This window comes from Leptinotarsa decemlineata, unplaced genomic scaffold (genome assembly GCF_025532065.1).
Source record: "Leptinotarsa decemlineata unplaced genomic scaffold, Ldec_3_MD MMD2_tig00000010_RagTag_RagTag, whole genome shotgun sequence".
NCBI lineage: Eukaryota > Metazoa > Arthropoda > Insecta > Coleoptera > Chrysomelidae > Leptinotarsa > Leptinotarsa decemlineata.
Window position 1 is genome coordinate 8,226,333 of NW_027412538.1, and position 17,355 is coordinate 8,243,687.

The 17,355-nt window shown below is 32.5% G+C and overlaps 3 protein-coding genes across 5 annotated transcripts; 2 read left to right on the plus strand and 1 right to left on the minus strand.

Moving 5' to 3' along the window:
* Positions 1 to 1,058: 1,058 nt before the first annotated feature.
* On the minus strand, positions 1,059 to 5,044 carry Wbp2 (WW domain binding protein 2). Of its 3 annotated transcripts, XM_074171362.1 has the most exons (9): positions 4,915 to 5,044; positions 4,785 to 4,854; positions 4,558 to 4,732; positions 4,336 to 4,495; positions 4,196 to 4,222; positions 3,928 to 4,023; positions 3,629 to 3,871; positions 1,953 to 2,038; positions 1,059 to 1,849 (listed from the first exon to the last, which is right to left on the minus strand). In XM_074171362.1, exons 2-9 carry the CDS (start codon positions 4,838 to 4,840, stop codon positions 1,802 to 1,804), a joined length of 891 nt encoding a protein of 296 aa, XP_074027463.1. In that variant the 5' UTR covers positions 4,841 to 4,854; positions 4,915 to 5,044; the 3' UTR covers positions 1,059 to 1,801. The 3 variants fall into 3 exon arrangements, with proteins under 3 accessions (XP_074027463.1, XP_074027462.1, XP_023027342.1); XM_074171361.1 differs by having other exon boundaries at positions 4,785 to 4,992; XM_023171574.2 differs by lacking the exon at positions 4,196 to 4,222 and having other exon boundaries at positions 4,785 to 4,990.
* Positions 5,045 to 5,983: 939 nt separating this feature from the next.
* On the plus strand, positions 5,984 to 10,178 carry LOC111515350 (uncharacterized). Its single transcript, XM_023171577.2, has 5 exons — positions 5,984 to 6,142; positions 7,580 to 7,646; positions 9,501 to 9,734; positions 9,784 to 9,892; positions 9,942 to 10,178. Exons 1-5 carry the CDS (start codon positions 6,112 to 6,114, stop codon positions 10,026 to 10,028), a joined length of 528 nt encoding a protein of 175 aa, XP_023027345.1. The 5' UTR covers positions 5,984 to 6,111; the 3' UTR covers positions 10,029 to 10,178.
* A 632-nt stretch (positions 10,179 to 10,810) lies between these two features.
* On the plus strand, positions 10,811 to 16,077 carry pths (probable ATP-dependent RNA helicase DDX47). Its single transcript, XM_074171357.1, has 7 exons — positions 10,811 to 11,059; positions 11,118 to 11,376; positions 11,650 to 12,053; positions 12,456 to 12,679; positions 13,244 to 13,376; positions 13,720 to 13,848; positions 14,514 to 16,077. Exons 1-7 carry the CDS (start codon positions 10,916 to 10,918, stop codon positions 14,649 to 14,651), a joined length of 1,431 nt encoding a protein of 476 aa, XP_074027458.1. The 5' UTR covers positions 10,811 to 10,915; the 3' UTR covers positions 14,652 to 16,077.
* Positions 16,078 to 17,355: the final 1,278 nt, after the last annotated feature.

The following is a 17,355-nucleotide window of genomic DNA, read 5'->3' on the forward strand; positions in this document are numbered from 1 at the left end:
GAGTTGCCGAGGACCATCAACCGCTCTTAGGATGAGATTCTCATCCAACGCGTTCAGTGCTGTAGTATCGCAGGGTTTGACGGTTCTACGAACACCGGATTAGTTATAAGGTTTGTTCTGGTTCTAACATCCGAAACTGTTTGGAAACAGCACAAGACATGATGCATACAAGCAAAAAATCTCAAACAATCCGAAATAGTCTCGGACACTTGTTTAAACCAGAACGCTTTTGAGGAGACCACTGTGCCACCTATCGTATATATGAAGAGATGAAGACGAGAAAATACTATTGATCATGTCCATTTTGTTATGTAGTGTATCCTTATAGTCAGTTCAAATGTAATCTAACCTCAATCATCAATTATTCAAATCAAATAAATAAAAAAACATCCTAGCAAATAGCCCAAACAAATTTCCACATAAATGCGCATGAGCAACGGGAATAGTTCTCAACAGTTCAGCCTCGAGAGCAAGAACGATTCGGGACGGTTCAAAACAGTTTAGGATCATTTTGCAGTCGAGACCAGAACAGAGGATTCATCAGTCCGAAATTACCGTCAATAAACCAGAACGCTCTATGTCAACTGCGCATGATCCTGACGTCCTAGAATCTGAATTTCGTAGAACCAGAACAAACCTATACTAAACGGTCGAAAATTGATATTGTGTTCAGTTTATTCGCTGTTGTTATTATGGTTTTTAGTTTTTGTAGTGGGTTATAAGTAATTTATCACAAAATATTCTATAATAATCTTAAATTTCTTTTTTATATGAGCGCACGCCTATGGTAAAAGAAGAAATTGGCCCCACACTTCGTTTCGAGGTCACCGAGAACTTAGTGAATTTATGAATGAAAGTAGTGGGAGTGGACTTACTGGTTGACTTTAACTATGACAAGACAATGAAAAAAGCTGTACCTCAAAGCTCCATCATTATCCCACTACTCTACATGATGCACAGCGATAACATAAGATTTATAATAATTGTTAATGATGACATGGGGCAAAATCAGACTTGCTTTTGGTAAGCGATCTTATATGGTGAAAAATTAAACAACGTTCAAGATTTTGTGATTTTATTCAAATATCTCGATTAATTCAATAGTGTTAATACAATAGCTAACAAATATATACATGAATATAATTTTTTTTATAATATTTATGATTAAACATGGCCAACCCAACACATCTTGTTTGACAGGTAGTATTTGGTGTGGAATGAAGGCTCTAGTGGGGTGATTTATGAGCATAATTGGAAATGAGTGGCCACAAGCTACATTTACCTTGCTTTTATAAATACAGCTCTAGAAAGTTGACTATCTGGTGTATGTTTGCATTTTAATAATATCACCTCAGATACATATTTTTTAAATAATAAGATATATAACAATATTGGAGCAAATTATGGTTCGTTTGCAAATACTAATATGGGTAGCTTTTTATTCAATCCTAGGAAAATACTTATGCTGCCTAAATGACCTGCATAAACATTTGTTGATTCTTCTATTTAGACAACATATTCATTTTTTATAAATTTTCATGATTAAGAATGGATGAAACAAAGTGATACTTTTACTTGCGTCTGCAAAAAACTAGAAACATTTCAATTCAAATACAAAAAATTAAACCACAAAGGTTGTTGAATAATGCATATAGAGCTCCAAGAAACCTTTCATCCCCAGATTAAAAATATTGCCAGCATCAAATTAGAAGGAATGTTTAAACCAGATGATACGATAGTTAGCAAGAGCTATACAATATAATACAAAACATTAACTGGTACTGTCACATTAGTTCCATTCCTACTGTGTTTTTTTGTCAGTAGCCTGATTGTAGCTGGGTGGATTTTCCTGGTACAAAAAAAATGAAAATTCCACTGTAAAAATTGTTCATTTGGTTCATATATAATTATTTGATGAGTTAAAAGGAAAATTGGTGTCGGAAAATACTCACATAATAAGCTGGCGGAGGAATATATGCCATTTGTGGTTTATTAGGGTCATAATAAGCAGACTGAGCAGCTTCAGCAGCCTTGGCATCTGAAATTAATAGAAGACTCGGTCATTCTTTTGTCTGCATTAGTTAACAAAATCATCAAAGATTTCAATCCCATCAATGGTTTTATATTATATTTAATATTTTGTAGACCATTGAATACAACTAAGCCAGTTTTTCGAGAAGATAAGCACTAGAATTATGTTTTGCTTACATTTTCAATAAGTTCAATCCATCAATCATTCGAAAGTTTTTTTATTGTTTCTAAATAATAACCTGCTAAATAATATACTCATTAAAACTATTTCCACAGCGGAAGAGATATAATATGGTTTTGAAATTATGTCAATAACAATATGGTTTGAATAATCATTTTACTAGCTCATACTGGCAAACTATTACAATGATTGTAATCGTATAATAATTGTCCTAATAGTTGGGACATTTTATTTCTCATGCCTAGTTTAGAGGAAAGGGAGGCGTAAACATGATCTCAGAGTGAACTGCTTGGTTTCACGGCACTAACTTTAACTTATTAACTTCAGTTAAATCAAAACCTGTGTATTTGTTTGTGTTTATACATTAGTAAGTGTTATTTCATATACATTTGAACATACAGGGTGTAAGATAAGTATGTTAAAATAAAGTGACGTATTCCTGAGACATTTTTGAGAAAAAGAGTCTAATAAACATGTGTCCAAAAATGCTTGGTTTTAGAGAAACAAGGTGTTGAAGTTGAGTTTTTTATTCGTGTTTTAAAAATTACTTTTGCAAAAAATAAGGTATTTGCACGAAATTTGGTAGCCGGGTTTTTTTGACGTGAGAAACCATAATTTTGTATTGATTTTCATGCAACATCTAGAGAGCGCTGCGTATGCTGTCATTATTTATTTCAAATATGACTAACTTTTTTGACAGTAAACTTTTGGCACTTTTCAAAAAAAAAACAATCGCCACACCTTTTCCAAGTAAAAAAAGTATATTTCCTCAACAACACTGGAGGATACAAATTGTTAAAATATTTCAAAACATGGTTGGTTTTTGTCATTTTTTTTTTGTTAAGTTTAGTTATTTGTGTCTCAGAAATGAATGATTTTTAAATAAACATTTTAAAGAAAAAAGTTGTTTACTTTGACGAGATCCACCACATACTTAGTTTTTGTAATGTTCTCAGCAATTTCACTTAGCGCCTAAGAGTTGAGTAATATGTATCATTATAGAAAATTGTATAAATTGAAAGAGATACTAAGCGCCTAGGAACTAAGTAATATGTATCGTTATAGAAAATTATATAAATTGAAAAAGTTATAGGTTTTAGGAGTGATTGAATTTTGGGAAAGAAAGTTTTTAGCTTTCTACTATACCATCTTGATACAAAAAAATGTGGGAATCTTCCAAAGAAAGGAAGAAAACAATCAATTTCAAAAGAAGTAACTCTATACATAGATGTGTAGATCATACAAAGAATAAACTTTCACATAAACTGGAAGAAAATATCCTCCTGAAACAGCTACATTCATATAATTATTGAATTACACGAAAGAAAAATTCTTTTGAAACAAATACTTTTATATGAACACTGAAAAGTGTTTTTTTTGTAGAATTCAGTGTTCTGATAACTTTTTAAAACTTACCAGCAGAACTTCCAAACGACTGCTGGAAACCACCTGCAGCTCCTTGTGGGCCAGAAGGACCTTGAGGATATCCAGGACCAGGGTAGCCTGGTGGACCCTGCTGACCTTGTGGTGGACCATAACCATTCTGTTGATATCCAGGAACAATTCCTGGGTATGGTGGAGGAGCATCTGTCATGAAAACACCATTAGATGGCGGTTGTTGAGGAAAAACATTGGTAGGTGGTGACCATCCATAATATCCTAAAATAAAAGTCTCATGAATAATTTAAAGCTTGGCCACAAAAACAATGTCTTACCTTGCGGAGGGGGTGCGTAAGCTGGTGGTGGAGCAGCATACCATTGTGTCTGAGGAGGTACATATGGTGGTGGAGGTTGCATTCCGCCTCTAGATGCTGAAATAAGGATTGGAAAAGGTCTAGAATATAGTGCAGTACCAGATTTTTATCAAAATCTGCTACTGCATCATATTCTATACGCTTACCTTAGAATCAATTTCAGGTAAACATTATGACGTAACAAAAACACAAAAAAATAAAGTATTTTCTTACTATTGGAAGTACATACCATCTCCTGAAATATCATCACCGATTGCTGCAAAGAATTATCACATCACTCTCCTAATGAATATTTCAGCTTCTCTGGCTCATTGTTACATCATGTCCACCTACCTTACTTTAACAAAAATTTAAAAAAAAAAAACTTACCCAAATGTGCAGCCCTCAACATAGACTGTCCGAATTCAATGGCCCCACCGTGCTTAAAGGTAATCTTGAACTTGGCTTCTCCAACCCAATTGCCATTAGGTTGTGCACGAACTTTCCCTTTAATGTAATTAGCTCCAAAAACTGGTTGTTCTATATCCACCTGAAGAGAGATTAGATCATGTTGCATACGTTTGTAACAATTATTTTATGAAGTCAACATACATCACTGAGAGTGATGAAGGGAAAACTGAAACTTTGCATTTCATCAGAAGAAGACTGGTTATTGAATATAACTCGATGTGTGGTAAGATAAATGCTTCCTTTTTTAGTGCCTTGAAATGCACTAATTTGCTGTCCAGACCATTCAATATTTACGTTTTCCGAGAACAATAATATTCTAGAATGAAAAGATTAGTCACCCAATTATCAGATTGTTTTTTTTATCTTACTGTTCTCCATTGTGGATTAGGACACCTCCATTTAAATGGGCCGTATTCAACGACATTGCAAGTGTTTATTCTGTAACACAAAATTTAGTTGAGTAGGTTTCTGAAATGAATAAAATGAATTATGAATTACAAAAATTATATTGACGTGACGTTAACAATCTAAACAGTGACGAATTCAACTTGACTTCTAGAATAGTGACAGTGACAGTAAAAACGTAACATATGTCATTCACTCAGTAGCGGGCAGCGTAGCCGCTCACACAGATTTTTCGGTAGATCTACCAAATTCACCTTTTGTCTGCTGATCTACCGATTTACGACATAATTACACAATTTTCAATCAATGGAGAGAAAATCATTAAATTGAAATGAAGAACTCACTCCTTAAAAAATATATAATGACTCTTTCATTGCCAGGCAAACTTTATTTTGACTGATATTATTGTTTCAATGTTTCCAATTATGTGGCATGTGCATGTGACAGCTAACAGATAGGCGATTGTTAGCACATGCCATAAAGTGTTCAAACTGATTCGTTTTATTCAACGAAAGTCATTTTTTGTGGAGGAAAAAATCAGTTTTTTATCGACCTTTTTTTGGGTAATTGTTACCTTCCACAATCTGAAAAAATATAAAAATTATAAAACGTAAAAGATAAGTATTATTTCTTAATAATTTTTTGATAGGCAAAATTGTTACATACGACAATTTACTGATAAATAGAAGATTTTTCTTTGTGAAAAATACTTTGATTTTTACGCAGTAACTTATCGGGGTAAACTAAAAAGTTTGCCCTTCTACACTTGTATAAAGTTCTCCATTATAATTTTTATATTTTTTCAGATTGTGGAAGGTAACAATTACCCAAAAAAAGGTCGATAAAAAATTGATTCGTTTTGTTTTGTTAAACACTTTCGATTGAGAAATGAGGTTGACACAACTGTGTACACATGTTCATACATGATTCAAGAATTGAAATATGTCGTTCATAATTTATTCATATCTCTAATTTTTGGACCATAATGTAAAAAATCTTTCACCTAATATTAATTTATTGCCAAATGTAAACAACATTAAAATTGAAGTGACACCATGACATTGTCATTATTATAATTTCTTTATCAAGGGTGCATCTAGAATTTTTGACAAAAATATTTTATATGGGGAAGAGTTTGTCAGGGATATTCTATTCTATGGGTTTTAACTTTGGCAACGTCGATGAATAAAAATTTGAAATTTTTTAAGCAAAATTATCTACTCTTAAATGTCTTTTATTACCATGTTTCAATATAATAATCTACCTAGAAAATCTTGTAATAAGTGAAGTATGGTTGTCACCTCTTTTTGGACTCAATCATGTAAGTTGGCGTTTTGTAATTATATACTCTACTACTCTACTACATCCTATTACTTCTCAATGGTAACATTCATGACTACGGGTTGATATTATCTTCTGAATACTCACCCATAATATATATGTGCAGGAGTTATAAGTTTTTAGTAATAACAAATGAAAAACGTGAATTCTTATGACTTGAAACTGGTGCATGAGTCAAACTAAGTCATAAGCAGTTGGCTCATTATTTTTCAGCTGTAACATTCAATATATCTACTTAATGTGTACAAGTCGTGATTTTTTAGTAGTAACAAATAGAAAACATGAATTCTTGTTAGGAAAATTTTAGAGAGATACAACTTATTTCTCCTTTTTTTCATATGATAAATTAAGTTACCTAGTCTTCTGTAATAAGAGCACATCAAGAACTGATATTTATCCAACACAATCTATATTAGTATTTAGACTTAAAACTGGTGCATGATTAAACCTACAGGTCTATAACTATGTTACAATCGATCATTTTATAAAAAATCATCAGGTATAATTATATCGATTATGTATCCTTGAAATGTACTTTTGTGAATAGCAATGTTCACATTTATCGTTTTTTATGTCAAATCCCTTTATATACCTCAAAATGCAATATGTGATTTTTGTGAAAAAACATTGCCATTGTCCGTTTTCGGACAATATTCTTTTGTCTGCAATCGAGAAAAAAATCATTGTTTTAGATACTTGATGAAATTATTATTATTCAAAACTTTAGCAGAAAAATGATTTTTAAAGAAAAACTTATTCTTACCTCTCCCCTCAACATCTGAATCAAATTTTTAGATTACTTACATATTTAACTGTTTTATTCATTTTCATTTATTTTAGTTAATCAAAAACTTGTCTTCAGAAAATAATGTGCCTACTTAATTGATTAAAATCCAATCTGTCAAATCTCCAATGAAGAACAAAGGATATGAAACAGGAAAAAACATTAAAATCTGATGTCATGGAATAATACTGACATTCCACGAAGTAGGCCCTATTTTATTGATAATTTTTTATTGAAAATGGATCATATATTTTTTAAACTCTATTTTCCGTTAACCATCTGTTGCCCTGCCTACGAAAGACAATATTCGAAAGTGGAAACTACCGTGCAACTTTTCGCAATTTTAGATGACACAATATAGGTGAAATGGTGAACTTGCATGATATTATAAAAATAATAAGTAACAACGAAACATTTTATTAGATCATTAGTTAAAGTAATGAGTTCTGACCTTTTGGTTTCAAAAGTGATGACTATTCAAATTTAATTTTGAAAATCATCCATCATACAATTGAATCTAGTTTTTTTTAATATGCTACCACAACAGGTTCAAAAAATGTTTATCAGTTTATGCAGATGAAGGGTACTCCCTGAAATATATTTATTATTATTATAAGTTAATCCTTTTTTCAGGGGTGGTACCTGTACTGACCACATGTATATTTTTTGCATTATTATGTTTCCTGCTTTGTTGTCTTTGGTGAGTACACTAAACTTCATGAATTCTTGGTTTGTGCACAAAGATAAATATTCAGAACATTATAAAAAAACACATGTTCATTTTATAACTTGTTATCTTCAAATCATCCATTAAGAAGAGTTTTAAAAATGTGATGAGACACAAAGAGAATTTTGGATCAGGTTTTGATTTGTTGAAATATTTGGTGAATGTAATATTATTCAAAAGAAATCCCTGAGAGCAGACTTAGCAAACGGAGCCAACTGCATGGCATGGTTTCCTTTCTAGTGATGGGCTAATTCGATTATCATAATAATTCGAGATATCGAATCGATTATCAAGATAATTCGAATTATTCTTCTTCTAATTACCTATATGATCGTTGCTTCATTCTTTAGGCGTATTTAACCATAATTTGAATTAATTTGACATCATTTGCATCGCAAAACATGTAGCTGTTTGTTGTTGCTAGTCGCTAAAAACCAACTCAACCCAACGGTTTGTTTCATGACATTGAGAATTGACAGATATATAAAAAATGTAATGGCGGTTGTTGAATATTTGAATATACATGTGTAGTACGCTCTATGGTGAATGAATAATAAAGAAACAAAAGTATTCATCTTGTGTTGTTGGTATCATCAAACAGTAAAACTAACACTGCTCAAGATTGTTTTAACCAAAATCACCAATGTTTTACGTATTGTAATTTGCAAGTTAACCGCTGATAGTAGGTACTCTTCTTGTTGGTACTAATCTTATTCCAGGTGGGGCTATTACCGACAAAAGTTATTCTCTGCTCGATGCTATTAGATCGATCAGGACAGCAAATGAATTTTGGCGGGAATGACCTGATCTGGAATAAAATTAATGCCAACAAAATACAGCTAGTACCAAAGCCAGTTGAGGACGGTCTGTACTGATTTATCTGAAAAATTGATGGAACGAAACGTTATTCCAAAATTCAAACAGAACTTGATGAACAATAAATTCACAAACTCGAAATAAATTCCCGATATATAAAATGAAATAAAACATTGTTCTTAGTTTACAGTAAAAATCACAGGTAATAAGGTACATTCACATACTGAACAACTACTGTATAATCGATCTCAACTGAGTGATTCTACTGCGCGTTGCGAGTGATAATTCGAGTAATAATTCGATTATTCAAATAATTTGAAATTCGATTACTAATTATTCGATTATCGAAATAATTCGATTATGCCCATCTCGTCCTAGCATATTTTACTTGTTGGCGTTCACAGTTTGATTTTTCTCGGCATTATTCGGATCTCTTCGGCTGTCAAGATTACCTCGCTCGTGCGGTACGGTAAATAGTACTGTTGAATTATTATAATTTTACATTTTCTCCTGAATTGTGTTTAAATAACATGCTATAAAAGCCAAAGTTTATCTTCATAATATTTTCTTGATGATAAAGTAACTTATGCCTAGTTAATCTCTAATTAGTGCGTTCAGACAAACAGAAAAAACTCTTCAGATGAACTTTATAAACAATACATACGTATTTACACAAGAAAAATCAACTCACAAATCAGTAACTGAAATGTCGAATTTATGTTACTGGTTCAATGTGGACATTCGTAGATATACAGTGTCTGTTCAAAAATAAGGTGAATTTACATTTTACCAAAAAATATTTATTTATTCATCAATTTCTATTTTGTCCTCTTTAAAGTACCCCCGTCTCGAACATATGTTCGAGACGAGTGTACCAATATAAAATCGAAAATCGAATGTACGTAGTCCGCGAAATTTGAACATTAACCTTATTTTTTGAACAGTCCACTATATTGTTAATTTTCTAGATACTAAATGAAAAAACTATACTGATGAATTCTACGTTTTTAGTTGGGGAAATAAGAATGGATTAACGGATTTTTATGAACCTGGAGAATGTAGTTCAAAAAATGGGTCCCGAGATTTCTTAAAGAATTCGGTGAATAATCTGATGCTATTTAGAAGATTTTCTACAGTTAATGAACCTAAACCTGTATTCACATCTAATAACTTACCATTTTCCAAAATGATAAATGTGTCAGATCCTGAATCTGATCTCTTGGATTCTATGGAAGAAAAGAAAAGGTTAGTGGGTATTTTGAAGTAGTATAAAATTGATTTTCTCAACTTTCAGCTTTGATAACTTAACTCTTCAATTTGATGAATGCGATGAACGTCCTGGTGCTCCAAAAGAAGATCTCCGTTCTTGCATCAGTACAGATTCTTTGAACACTTTCTATTCTGTATGTCCCAATTTTGATTTACTGTTTTTTTTTAACATTTTCATTTCAGGCATATCCTAGCTTAGTGCGAACTAATTCAAGAAACAGCTTTATAAGCGTAATATCTGATGGTGATTTAGAAACATTGATATCTTGAGCTATTTAAAGAGACTTGTTATAAAAAACTGTTAGAGACTGATTAGTATATATGAAAATAAATTATTTTTTGTACTTGTTTTAGATTGTAGGAAAACTGCTCTGAAATTTTTGAGGTTTATTAAATATATTTTTCTAAGGTTTTTAAAAATATGTACTAATCTTTATATTTCCAAGAAGTAAAAGGAAATATTCTATGTCCTGAAATAATTCGACAAATTTTGTTGCTAAAGGTTATTATTACCACAATGCCTAAAATCACAATTCAACAGTGTCTCCTTAATCGTCACAGAACGCCGTCCTTTCATGGGTCTCTTCAATCATAGAAACTGGAAAAAATCGCAATTTTCAAACACTTGAAATAAAATTTTCAAGACTTTCAAGCAATTTGAATCCATTTCAACTTGCCAAAAATCAGATTTTGTAATACAAGATGAAATTTGTATATTAATGGTTATTTAGTGTCTTTGATCTTCGTTCGAGTTTGAAGGCCGTCGTGCTCTGAAACTGTATCCTAACGTTTCGCTAGCACGAGTGGCTGGCTTCTTCAGAGGTCTATTCATCTTGATGGTTACTGATAATTCGTGTACTAGTTCTTTTTTCTAAAAGTTGTGGCAGCACTGGTTGTGTTTCAGAGTTACAGAATCACAGAACTCATAATTATATCTCAGATACTGCTACTGCAGGATTGGTAGACTGTGGCACAGCATAGGTACCTATTATATGCTGTGACTGTGGCTCAGTCACAGAACTGTGATCTAAGTTCTCTGTTTGACTTTAGTCTTAGTTTGTTATCCGTGTTTCCGATACGAGTTGGTGCACCAAAAAAGAGAGTAGAGCCACGAAGAGAGAGAGAGAAATTGGTTTTTTCTTGAATACACGGCGATAATGTCTGAAAACGGGGACATTGATTCGGATATTAATGAAAATGTTAGTGAAACCGAAGATTCTGTTAAAGAAGCTAAAGAAGTTGAAGAATTGGATGAAGAAGTGACCGAGCCGGATGAAAAATCCGTAACTTGGGAGGAATTGGTAAGTATCCATACTTGCAGCCCACGTGGTGATTTTGTATAAATGAAAATCAATTTAGGGTCTTGTAGATGCATTGTGCAAGGCATGTGAACAACTGAAATGGACAAATCCTTCGAAAATTCAAAAAGAAGCTATACCTTTGGCTCTGGAAGGAAAAGACATCATTGGATTAGCAGAGACAGGTTCAGGCAAGACGGCTGCATTTGCTCTGCCAATACTGCAAAGTTTGTTACAGAACCCTCAGAGATATTTTGCCCTGATTTTGACACCCACGAGAGAGTTGGCTTTTCAGATATGCGAACAGTTTGAGGCATTAGGTGAGAATTCATCCTTTCAGTAATTGTACCAAATTTTCTATATTGTCTTTAATAATTTATTCATTTATACTATGTCATTCAGATATCAGTCTCGGGAACGTTTATATTTGAATACGCTGCTAAGCAAGATCAACACTAATAATATCTTATTGCAATATATTTTACTAAAAATAGAAATTTGTTTGTAGATGAGCAGGTATTGTTGATTAAAATATGTTATTTACTTTTTTCACGTGTTGATATATATTTTATATGGTGTCATTTACATTTTAGGATCCAGTGTAGGTGTGAAATGTGCGGTTATAGTAGGAGGTATGGATATGATGTCTCAAGCTCTCATATTGGCAAAGAAGCCTCACATTCTCATAGCGACTCCGGGAAGACTGTTAGATCATTTGGAAAACACCAAAGGTTTCACTCTGAGGGCCTTGAAATATCTAGTCATGGACGAAGCAGATAGAATCCTGAATATGGATTTCGAAGTAGAAGTAGATAAGATCTTGAAAGTAATCCCAAGGGAGAGGAGAACATTTCTGTTTTCTGCCACAATGACAAAGAAAGTTAAAAAACTGCAGAGAGCATGTTTGAATGATGCTGTCAAAGTCGAGGTCTCCACTAAATATCAGACTGTGGAGAAACTACAGCAGTATTATATTTTCATTCCAGTGAAATTCAAGGTAACTAGTTATAAACTTTTAAGTTATTCATTTGATAGAAATTGGCCAAGAATATATTGAATATTTTCAATAATAATTTTTATTGATTTCAAAGATCCAAAAGGTATAAAACAAGTCAAAAAAATTTAAAAATTAAAATAACTAATGAATGTATAAATTGAAAGAGGCATATTCTTAGGTGAGATAAATTTTGGGTTTTGGCTTTTTTCTCCATCTCTATACAAGTTTGACAGAATTGAAATTTTATAGTATTCATTTGAAGATCTGCCTATGATGTATCCAAAAGTTTATTGATAATAATGAAATCATTTTCATTCGTCACTACCTCTGAGGCATATCTGATTTTTTCATATAGAAAATTTGGTTGAAATTGAGTATGTAATGACAAATTCCTATTTTCAGGATGTTTATTTGGTTCATATCCTGAACGAATTAGCGGGAAACAGTTTCATGATTTTCTGCTCCACTTGTAATAATACGATAAGGACTGCCTTGATGTTGAGGAATCTTGGCCTCACTGCTGTACCATTACACGGGCAAATGTCACAAAATAAGAGATTGGCAGCACTGACGAAATTCAAAGCAAAAAATCGTTCTATTTTGATATCTACGGATGTGGCAAGCAGGTAAGTGGACCTAGTAGTGATACGTTAGGTGAAACCACTTGAGATTAACTTGAAAAAAATAGTTATTTTCAAGTGACTGACAATATTCGAGAAGGGATTGCAAAGACTTCTGTCATGCAACATTTTTAAAAACGAAAACACAACACAAGTTTTGCTATATGATAGCCTCTTCAGGCGTGTCTATATAATAGAATAGAAATAGCATAGTATAGACACGTCTGAAAAAGCTATTGTATAGCGAAACAAGTGTTGCGTTTTTGTAACAAATGTTCATCAGTTGTAACTTTGAAATTTTTCACGATTGAAAAAAAAAAATGAAAACAACTAAATAATAACTTAGACTTCATAATGTTTCATTAAATATAACTAATGTGTATATTGCCATTGGTGTTGAGCAATACATTGTGCAAGCACAAAAATACCCATGATGCATAACAATGTGTTTGATTATATTCATGAAATAATCAATTTTATTCGTCACTACCTCTGAGATCAACTCTAATATTTCTAAGCTATATTTGTGTGAATATCAGAAAGTAAAGTTATATTTTTAATTTCCAACCAGGGTTTAGATATTCCGCATGTGGATGTTGTCATAAATTTTGACATTCCGACTCACAGCAAGGACTACATTCATCGAGTAGGAAGGACAGCTAGGGCGGGAAGGTCAGGGAAAGCTATCACTTTTGTGACTCAGGTATGTAATATTTTGTGTTACCGCTTGTTTTTTAACTAATGCAGTAAATTGCCTATGATGCATCTCAAGAATTATTGATATAAGTAAATGAAATTATTCTCAATTTCGTCACTACCTCTGAGGCAATTTTTTTATATTTTTTTATATCACTGTATGTCTTGGTAAGTTGGAACTTTTTGTGCAGAACCACTTTTTTCCTGAAACTTATAATGAAAAAATTTTTCATATGTTTCCAACTCACCGAGACATACGGTATATATCTGAAAAGCTCTTTCCTAAAGTAAGTAATGGAAGGTCCCAAGAAATTACTTTAATTACTTCAAATTTTTCATGATGGTTTCAGTATGATGTGGAATTATGTCAAAGGATCGAACAGTTGATTGGAAAACAACTTCCACTCTATAAGACAGAAGAGGATGAAGTGATGGTGTTGCAGGAAAGAGTAGCAGAATCACAGCGTCTGGCAAAAATGGTAAATTGTTATACAGTGCGGACATAAAAAATTTGTTTCCCTCTCAACATTTATGAACACTTTTGTCAAGATTAGACAAAATTAACGTGAAAATGCATCATTTTTAGTATTTTTGTATGTGATGAAACAAGGGTTACCAATTTTATTTGGGGCTATGGCACCCTAATCGAGTATCAGGCATCGGTTACGTAGTATCCCAAGTTGTCCTCTTTGCCGTCATGGTACTGCTTCTCTTCTTAGGTTTCTTTAAAGGCATTCGTAAAATGTTTAGACTATGTTACCCAATTGCAGTCTATTCATGAGCTCATGGATATAATAAGAGATAATACCATAGAAACTACCCTGAAAACGAAATATTCAACAGCTAATTGTTCAGTAACGACTCATCCGATTCACAAAAATGAACCAGTGTTGGATAGCAAATCAAACTAGCTATCACATAAACCTCCTTTATGTTAAAAAGTTTGCTGCACCCCAGCAAAGTGTTGCAACACTATTTTGTTATTAAAAACACATAATTTTGGTCCGATCTTGATATTTTTGTTTTTTTATAATATTCTTTTCTTTTTTAATTTTTATCACAGTCACAAGTACTTAGCCAAACTGATTAACTGCTCATTATTAGAGGTCTCTCCACAATATTCTAATAATACTTTATATTTCAGGAAATGAAAGATTTGACTGACAAGAAAGGTAAAAGGAAGAAAGGTGGAGATGACGAAGATGATACAGAGGGCGCTACTGGGTACAGAAAGAGGCTCAAAGGAAAAGGGGGTGTTAAGAAAAGTGGTCGTAAAAAGTGAAATGTTAATCAAAGAGAACTTTTACGACCGGAGATAACTTTATCAAAGCTATTTCCCGGTTTTGTTGGCCTTGGTCTGCAGGTTTCTATGCCTGAACGTTTCTTCTACGACTGTGGTAAACACCAAAAGAGATCAGACAACGGGCGAAGTATTCTGGTTGTCCTCAGAGCAAAGGAATGCAATATTGATTTGGTGGTGTCCGTGACTTTATTGTTCTTTGTGAAATTGAATGAATTAATGCGAGATCAATCAAGTGCAGGTGATCAGATTTTATTAATGTTAATTTTCTCTTTTGATTGAAATCTTTCCTAAGCTTCCGTATATAGTCTTGGATAGTAACTCTATGTTTCATGTTTCAAGGGAAAATTTCTTTTATGTTCTGTGAGCCGAGTACCTACACATCTCTTTGGAAACCACTTATCGCTTTTGATAATGTCTACCACAATCGTAGACGAAGCGTCAAGACAAGCTGCAGACCATAGCCAACAAACCTGGAAAATAGGTTTGATACAGTAAAATGCTAGTTCAATAGCTTTTCAATACTTTCGTTAAGATAACCGATGAGTTATGTTTTTATAGAATCTGAAAAGGTAGTTTGATGTTCACTAGCATGTTCGGTGTATCATGCTTTTCATTAATCGCATCTCCATATCTCTGTTGTTTAGAATTCAATTACAAAAACCTGAAACTTAATGCTCAGAGTCTTGCTTATTATTAAGAGGGTAATATACGAAATAATTTCAGGTAGAGGAAGTTTGAAAACAGTGTTTTTCACAAATCAATGTAAATATAACTCCTGAACCACCTACCCTAAACTGTAATTTCTGGTAAATGACTGCCGGAAAACAACTACTTCTCTGGCTATTACCACGCTGGATATTGAATTATATCTGACATACATTTATGCAAGATACCTCACAGCAGCAGGACAGTGCTGAAATTATTCAAGTAGATCAACGACACACCGGTTTTGAGGTATTACTTTCCATAAGTGCACTAAAGATCTGACCCAAACTGCAAAGAGCCTGGGACTCGATAATTTTAACGCGGCTCGACTGAGAGAAAGAAAGATTGTTAACTAGTAACAGCTCCGTCTCATATTAGCCGGGAAAGTAGGATATTTCAAAACATTTATTTTCTTCTAAAATTATTTTGTTCGTAGCAGTTTTGGGAATGCTGAATCCGAATTTGAAAACAATTTTTAGGTATACTTGGAATAATCGACAGTATTGCCCCTGTTACACAGCACACTACGAGAATATTAAGTTTAACTTTGGTCGTTTCGAAGGAATATACACTGTATAATGACTGAAAATATTAAATGATCTAAATTTCAGATTATCTGCTCTGATTAAAAACGTCATTTGTTAACATTTCATACAAATTTATAATTTTGTTACCTGATAATAAATTATTCCCAGTGAAATTGATGTTTCATTTCCTCACTCACAAAGGATATGAAGGGAAATTTGTGTTTTCTTATGAATTGTAATACAGACACCCCAGTTAACGAATCCCAGGTGAGATTCGTAAAGAGATATCAGTTGAATGCATCGATATAAGAAGAAAGTTTTCTCAAATTAAAAAAATTTCATTATCAGAATAACGAGAAATTTCAGCAAAAACATTGGCTTGAAAGTAAAACAGAGTACGTAATTGAGTACTCTGGTATTTGTCAACAATATGCGACCTATTTGATCCGGCAAGATACATCACCAATATGTTTTACGCTTTAAACAAATATTATGTCAATAGCATTAAGGACATAATTGAAAATATTGACAAAAGTATACCAAAATACCCTGCCACAACTCGGAATCATAACTCTCAATTGGAAGAATTTAGGATGGTTGATTACATGGAGTTACAGAATATTATTTTTTCAATTCCCAATAAAAGTAGTACCGACGACATAAATAAGTTGTTCATTAAATATTGTTTTGTTAATATTGCAGAACCGTTGCTCAACCTTGTTAATACTTTTCTATAAGACAAGTATGTTTCCAAATAAATTGAAAATAGCAACAATAATTCCACTGACAAAGGTATCTAATTCTAATAAAGCTTCCGATTTAAGACCAATAAATATGCTAAGAACAATTGAAAAAATCTTAGAAAAGGTAGTGTATGAACAATTAGTAAGATATGTTGAAGATAACAGTTGGATTTTGAAGCAAGCATATATAATGTTACGTATGTTTTCGATTCCACTGAAATTCAAAATAATTTTTCCATTCGAATTAAAAAAGTCATTGTATAAATAACTTTCGATCCAAGGAGTAGTTTGAGTTGAAGGATTGTCTTATTTTCTTGAGGTTATGTGAATCTGCATTTTATTGAAAGAAATTCACTGATTTCAATTTGTCATAAAAATTGAAAACGTCTTGTACGAATAAGTTTCGGTTCAAGGAGGAGTTTGGACCAAACGATTGTTGTCTTATTTTTGTGAGGTAATGTGAATCTGTATTGTATTGTAAGAAATACATTTATTTCAATTTGTCCTAAGGATTATATTACAGTAGTAACAAAACATCATTAAACAATAAAACAAAGTACTCTTAATCTTTGGTTTGTGTTATAAAATTTGGTAACTCGTAAGGTGAGCTAATATTAACGATAATATATACCTAGTAAATACAGCATAACCGGATATTTGACTAACTATAACTAAGTATGTAAACTTTCACGGCCGGAGATAACTGTG